Source organism: Tinamus guttatus, unplaced genomic scaffold (genome assembly GCF_059628265.1).
Source record: "Tinamus guttatus ecotype Peru unplaced genomic scaffold, ASM5962826v1 Tinamus_guttatus_pri_ptg000571l, whole genome shotgun sequence".
Taxonomy (NCBI): Eukaryota; Metazoa; Chordata; class Aves; order Tinamiformes; family Tinamidae; genus Tinamus; species Tinamus guttatus.
The window spans coordinates 202,285-210,090 of NW_028289105.1; the positions used below are offsets into that span (position 1 = coordinate 202,285).

The 7,806-nt window shown below is 49.8% G+C and overlaps 1 protein-coding gene across 1 annotated transcript; it reads right to left on the minus strand.

Annotated features, from left to right (window-relative positions):
- Positions 1-659: 659 nt before the first annotated feature.
- LOC148592525 (transmembrane protein 203-like) lies at positions 660-1,079 on the minus strand (the record flags this gene model as incomplete). The annotated part of the gene is made up of 1 exon (XM_088534573.1): positions 660-1,079. A coding segment is annotated over one exon (420 nt), but the record flags the coding sequence as incomplete, so codon positions are not given.
- Between the last annotated feature and the right edge of the window lie 6,727 nt (positions 1,080-7,806).

Genomic DNA, 7,806 nt, shown 5'->3' on the forward strand with positions numbered 1-7,806 from the left:
ACACGCAGGGTCACCTAAAGCACGTGGCACAGGAATGGGTCCAAGCGGGTTTTGAAGATCTCCAGGGAAGGAGACTCCACAACCTCTCTGGGCAGCCTGTTCCAGTGCTCTGTCACCTTACTGTTAAGAAATTTTTCCTTAAGTTCCTGTGGAACTTTTGGTGCTTCAGTTTGTGGCCATTACCTCTAGTTCTGTTGGTGGCCACCAGGGAAAAGAGACCAGCACCATCCTCTGCACTCCCTCCCTTGAGGTACTTATATACACTGATTAGATCCCCTCTCAGCCTTCTCTTCTCCAGGCTGAACAGACCCAGCTCCCTCAGCCTCTCCTCGTAGGGCAGATGTTCCAGGCCCCTGATCATCCTTATGGCCCTGCGCTGGTCTCTCTCCAGCAGCTCCACATCCCTCTTATACTGTGGAGCCCAGAACTGGACACAATACTCCAGATGAGGCCTCACCAGGGCTGAGTAGAGGGGCAGGATCACCTCCCTCGACCTGCTGGAGACACTCTTCTTAATTCACCCCAGGATCCCATTGGCCTTCTTGGCCACAAGGGCACACTGCTGCCTCATGGTCAACTTATCCTCCACCATTACACCCAGGTCTTTCTCCGCAGAGCTGCTCTCCAGAAGGTCGGTCCCCAGCCATCCGCCTCGCCCCTCAGTTCACACGGCAGGCGCGGAGCAGCAGCATCTGCAGCAGGATGAAGACGGGCACCATGACCAGCCCGTACCAGAGCTCGCGCGTGCCCTCCGCCAGCTTGTGGCACAGCAGCAGCTCGAAGACGAACTTGAGGCCCAGCACGGTGAGCACCCAGAGCAGCCGCAGCACGGCCAGCCGCTTCTCGCCATCCCAGCAGAGCCGCACGGACACGATGGTGCTGAAGTAGGTGCTGAGGCCATTAGCGGCGAAGCAGGGCCCGAGCACGGCCCACCAGGAGAGCGCGGCGGCCGCGTCGTCCGCCTTGAGCGCCAGCAGCGCGGAGCAGAGCACCAGCGCCAGCCCCTGCAGGCCGAGCTCGCAGGGCGCCAGGCGCAGCCACTGCCCCAGCTCGCGCAGCGACAACAGCAGCGCCGCGTGACGTCAGCGCCGCGCCGTGACGTCACTGCGGCGCCGGGGGTGACGTCGCGCCTGCTGAGTGCCTCACTGCGGCAGGGACATCGCTCGGCGCTGGGTGATGACGTCGGCGGCAGCTCAGTGGCTCCCGGTTCCCCAGGATCCCCCTTCCTCCGATTCCTCCTTTCCCCGGTCCCCGCGTCCCAGGTTCCCCCTTCCCCCGGTTCCATCGTCCCCGGATTCCCCTTCCCCCGGTCTCTCTTCCCGCTTCCCGCGGTGCCTCTGTCCCCAGTTCCCCCAAGTCCCCGTGACCCCCTGTCCATGATGCCCGCGGCTCCCAGTCCTCGTGTCCCTGGGACTTCAATGCTTTGGTTCCCCTTTCTGGTGGTGCCCCTTTCCGCTGTTCTCCATGTCCCCAGTTCCCTCATGTCCCAATGCTCCCCTTGCCAGGACTTCCTTACCCTGGTTTCCCCGTCACCCTGATCCCACCACACCCCTGTATCCCGGTTCCGCTTCCCCCGATGGCCCCAGTTTGCAAGTGTAAAGTTTTCAGAATACTGTATTTTCAGAAGGAAGAACATGTCAGCCAGGGCATTAGCTTAGGTTGAAAATTTGTCTTATTCCTTCTCTCCTACCAGTATGTTCTTTTAAGCTCCATGTCCAAGCCCATCCCCATTCCCAGGAGACTCAAAGATGCAATTCTCTTAGAGATGAGGCACTTCTCCATTCTGCTGTACCTCTTCTAACGACAAGAATGGGCAGCCTATAGGGACATATCTTACACTTATGAACCAGCATTCAGGTGATCAAGCTGGCGCCGACACAAGCACCCTTGCTCAAACCTTCAGAAAAAACATTATTATCCACCCACAGCAACTTGAGAGAAAATGACAGGAGCTTTTAGGGCCTGTGTTCCACATCCTTCATACATCTAATGGCTGCATCATGTGATTTCCTCAGCAGCTTGGCATACTGCACTTCTGCTTTCTCTTCACAGGACACCGCATCACCCATGAGTCCAAATTCACTGGCTTGAGCTCCCAGTGCTATCAGGATAAAAGTGGGTCAATGTGTAGGGCACATTAAAGAGGTACTTGAAGAAGAAGCTTTATTAGGTTAAGGGATGCAACAAGAAAAATGGATCAAATTTAATTAAAGCTACTTTAATGCTATTCCTTTGAATCAGATTTAGTCCAGACACAAGGGTAAAGGAGTGTGTTTTACATACCTTCAACTAGTTGACTTTGTTAAATAAATGCCAGTTTCCAGACAACTTTTAGGTCACAAATTTGTTTGACCCATGTTACAAAAGGGGACAAGAAGCTCTGCAACTTGAGTTTAACTCCTAATGTCTGTCTCATCTCAGATTACAGAGCAACATTAAACAACTTTAGATAAAACACTTCTCAAGAGTTGGCCACAATGACAGAAGGGTTTCCTGCTTCCCACTGTGCCTTACACAGTGAGCATCACTTCATTGCAAAGACCACAAGGCAAGAAAACCCACAATTCTTGCGGGAGCCACTTTTTTTTTTCTATCCTAAATACATGCATCCCGCTCTCTGAGGCAGAAATTATTTTCCAACTCCAGGCTGGTGACAAAGAGTCTTTGCAAGCCAGATGGAGAGGGTTAAATGCTCAGGGATTTCTCTCCCTCTTTATAAGACAGTTGATGGACCTCATGGCCAACCCTTTGGAAGGAGCTCCTTTGTTTCAGGGCTCCCTTGGTGCTAAACTTACTTCTTTCAGCAACCTCTGCAAAGTTCAGATAACTTTAATCCTCATAGGCTAGGCCCTGCAAGCCAGCTGATACTGAAACTTTCTCAGCACCTGCGTTTGCTCTACAAGTGAACAACTGTGGTTGCAAAACGTTGGGCTGCTGGATGGAGAGCTGCTGTATACTGAATTTGCTGAAATGCCATTCTGCTCGTGCACAGTTATTACAAGTACAAGGACAATAATCAGGCAATAGTGGAGGCAATAGCTCCACAGATTCAATTTTGACTGGAGAGACATGCTCGTTAATTATGGCAATGGAGGAGAATTTTCAGAAGTTCTTGGGGCACAGAGATGTGTAGAAATGACAAAGTTCTGCCTCCTGTCCTGTTTCCTGGGTAGAAGACTAAAGTGGCCAGCAGCCACCTCTACCACATTCAGGAGGGTTTACCATACTTGGGAGTTAGTTTTATTTACTAGCAATTTGGCAGCTCATTGTCTTTGCTGGAATCCTTTCCAGCTATTCTCACCCATAAAAACAACTCTCCAATAAAACCTACATCCTTTCCTCGCTCATCTTTTCAGGCCGAGCAAAGTGATTTCTTTACCCAGCTGACATCTACGCTCTTTCTCTTCTTCACTTCCAAGGTGTTTTTGCAGTGACTTGAGGTCTGTGATTTCATCATCTTGACTCAGGCAGCTATTATACAGAGTTGGTGAAAAGCAGTAGTGTCACCTTAGCCTGCGTTGCACTGCTCCAACACTTGTGGGATATGGGCAATCCATAGGGGAAAGGCTGAAAAACTTGGGGCAACAAAAGCGAACAGTTGTGTCATATGAAGAAGATAAGATTTCCACTTTGATTTCATTAACTATAGGAATCGATTGACTCAACAGATGAATTCATCGCTCTGCAGATTGCTGCTATAAAGCTTCATCTGATTCTGGGGACTTTCTTTTTTTTTTTTTACTCTTTTGCATTTACATTTGCATTCCTAATTTTTGCTTTTTGTCTGAAACAAAATAACTTCTCTAAAACAAATGCACTAACGCTAGAGAAAGGATGAATCCTGACAAGAGAAATTTGCAAACGCAGCCAACACCTACCACACACCTCCACTAGCTTACAGCAAAAGACGAAGACAAGAGAAGCCAATCCAGAGTGCTCCCTTGCAGCCATCACAGTCCTTACCTGGCTGTAACTGCTGCTCAGCGAGATTAAAGCCCTGCTGGAAGAAGCGTCACTGCTTCACAGAGCCTGCAGCTGAAGGCTGTGGCCTGGGATACGACCCGAGGCAAAGCTGGGACTGCCCAGGGGGGCAGCTTGGGCTGTAACTCAGCACGCTTTGACCCTGGATCACAGGAGGAGGCCTAGAGGAAGGGACTTGCTTCCCTGCCAGGTTGTGCACTGGAGCTATTTGTACTGCTTCAAGAAGCAGAAAAATACAATTAGCACTGCACATGCAGCAGCCTCAAACTCTCCTCCTTCCTCTAAATGCACAGCAAAACACAGACATGCAGCTTTCTCCGAATAAAATGCAACAATGCTAAAAAGCCCTCTTCCCAGCTCCATGCAGAGGTCACCAATTCCTTGTCCTGCTTCACGGCGAGTCTGTCCGACTGCCCTTTAGCAGCCCACTATCATCTCCTCCTTTTTATGGCTTGTTTCCTCTTCAGTTCTCCCCTCAAATGCTCACCAATTTAGCATTTCTATTTTGAATTTTAATATGCTGCAAGTAATTCTGATGTGTTCAGACAAAGGAGTTGAGAATTGCACTTGATCAAGATACCAACTTAAAAGAAAGAAGATAAACAGGCATTTATGATACATACCTGCATCCTGCATCCCTGGAAGGATCTGCTGCTTACAAGTCGTGACCAAGGTAGTTGATGCCAGCGTGTATCTGAAATACAACCAGAACTCAAAGAAGGCATTCAGGCTGAACAAGGATGCAAGTGAAAGCTCTAGAATAAAGAAAAAATGTTTTTATCATGCTAGATGACAGGAGCATGCCACAGCACTTAGCTATTTTATTTGAAAAAAAATATTATAAAAAAAGGTTTAAAAACACATAAAAAACCTTGTTATTGTAAGTGCTACCAATAACTGCCAGTCTGAGGACAGAGGTAAGGCTTCTTACTTATGCACTCATCTCCGCATTTGGCTCACTCTTCCTCCTTTTCATCCTCTAATAGGATTTGATACAGCTACTTGGAGTCTGCTCATTTGAATGAAACTTAAATTATCTAGAAATGTCACATAGCCCCACAACACAGCCACTAAGAGACTCTTACCTGTCACTACAATGAGGAAATTTCTACAGCATGAAGACGTGTAAAAGAAAATACAACAAGGTTTTTTCTTAACTTCCACAGCAAGAATATTTCCCCAGCAAGAATATTTCCCAGAAGTGTGAAATATTCCCTCATCCCCAAAACTCATTTATGGGCAGTGACAACTCACTATATTCCACCCCCTGTGCCAGCAGGGAAAAGGGCCTGGACGGGAGGTTACAGGAAGTGCTGTGGCCAGGGGTGAGAGTGATGGAAGAGGGAAAAACCTTGGGGAACAGTCCCATCTATGCTGCCCATGAAAATAAGACTGAGAAGCGGATGGGGAGCAAGGCAAGGACTGTGTTCATAGAATCATAGAATTCTTAGGGTTGGAAGGGACCTCTAGAGATCATCTAGTCCAACCCCCCATCACACGCAGGGACACCTAGAGCACGTGGCACAGGACTGCATCCAAGCGGGTTTTGAAGATCTCCAGAGAAGGAGACTCTACAACCTCTCTGGGCAGCCTGTTCCAGTGCTCTGTCACCCTCTCTTTTAAGAAATTTTTCCTTAAGTTCCTATGGAATTTTTGATGTTTCAGTTTCCGGCCATTTCCTCTAGTCCTATCAGTGGCCACCACTGAAAAGAGACCATGACCGTCCTCTGCACTCCCTCCCTTGAGGTATTTATATACACTGATTAGATCCCCTCTCAGCCTTCTCTTCTCCAGGCTGAACAGACCCAGCTCCCTCAGCCCCTCCTCATGGGGCAGATGTTCCAGGCCCCTGATCATCCTTGTGGCCCTGCGCTGGGCTCTCTCCAGCAGCTCCACATCCCTCTTGTACTGTGGAGCCCAGAACTGGACACAGTACTCCAGATGTGGCCTCACCAGGGCTGAGTAGAGGGGCAGGATCACCTCCCTCGACCTGCTAGAGATGCTCTTCTTAATGCAGCCCAGGATTCCATTGGCCTTCTTGGCCACGAGGGCACACTGCTGCCTCATGGTCAACTTATCATTCACCATGACACCCAGCTCTTTCTCTGCAGAGCTGCTCTCCACAAGGTTGGTCCCCAGCCTGTACTGGTGCCTGGGGTTATTCATCCCCAGGTGCAGGACCTTGCACTTGGCCTTGTTGAATTGCATGAGGTTTTTCACCGCCCAGTTGTCCAGTCTGTCCAGGTCCCTCTGGATGGCAGCACAGCCCTCTGGGGTATCGGCTACTCCTCCCAGTTTCGTGTCATCAGCAAACTTGCTGAGGGAGCACTCTGTGCCTTCATCCAGGTCATTGATGAATAAATTGAACAGGACTGGACCAAGGACTGACCCCTGGGGGACCCCACTAGCCACAGGCCTCCAACTAGACTCTGCACCGCTGATCACCACTCTCTGGGCCCTGCCATCCAGCCAGTTCCTAATCCATCTCACTGTCCACTCATCTATCCCACACTTCCAGAGCTTGCCCAGGAGGATGTTGTGAGGGACGGTGTCAAAAGCCTTGGTGAAGTCGAGATAGACGACATCCACCGCTCTCCCCTCGTCTATCCAGCCGGTCATTTCATCATAGAAGGCTATCAGGTTAGTCAGGCAAGATTTCCCCTTGGTGAATCCATGCTGACTACTCCTGAGCACCTTCTTGTCCTCCATGTGCCTGGAAATGTGTTTGCCCACATGAAGTGAGTGCCTCCTCTGGCAGCCAACCTGCATCAAATCATGCAGACGATAAGCAACCAGGGACAGCAGTTGCATGCATGCTGCAATGGATCCTGCAAAATCCTTCCTTGCTCTCCCACTGTTCTCTGAGTCCACATACATTTTACCCTTTCCGTGTAGAATTTTTTCCTAATATCTAACCTGAACCTGTCCTGGCACAACTTGAGGCCAATTCCTCTTCTCCTATTGATAGTTGTTTTGGAGAAGAGACAGACCTCCTGCCTGTCCCGATCCAGTGTCGGGGGAGGTTTCGATAAGATCCCAGAGTGAGATTTAAGACACAAATGAGGTCAAATGCTGTACAACCTTGTAAACTTTATTCTCATAAGCGCAATAGGACAGAGAGAAGAAGGAAAAAAGAAAGAAGGATAAGCAAGCAAGCGGAAGAGAGAGATGTAGCAGGATTATAGTTACCACCACCACCAGTCCAGCTAAGTGTCGTTGGCTCTGCTTTGGTGCAGGCACAGGTGCCTCGGTGCTGGTGATGTCCTGCATGCACCCTGGTGCAGGTGATGTTCCACACACCTCGATGCAGGTGATGTCCCGGGAAAGAAGCTGTGCACTCCAGAAGAAACCACACACATCTGGGAAGAAGCTGCTGCACGCTCCCCCCGGGCAGGGAATACGCAGTGCTCTTATGTCCCTGTTCTTGCGGAGTCCGCCTCCCTTCTCTGCCTGCTCTGGTGCTCCTCTTCCCCCAACATGAGTGCCAGCCCTGCTCCATAGACACTGCTGGGCATTGTTTGGGCCTCGTGTTAATCTCACAGTCCTCCCAGAGGTAGAGTGCCAAGGTCAAGAAGTAGGTAATTGTAGGGAGACGAAACACCTGGAGCTGACATCATGGTTTTCCCTGAGCCAAGGCCAAGGAGTTATGGCAACAATGTCGAGGCAAAAGACAATTCAAAACAGTCTCTTACACTGCCTCACTACAACTTTCTTTCAGGTAGTTGTAGAGCGCAATAAGGTCTCCCTTGAACCTCCTCCAGACTAAATACTCCCAGTTCCCTCGTAAGGTTTGTGCTCCAGCCCCTTCCAACTTTGTTGCAATTC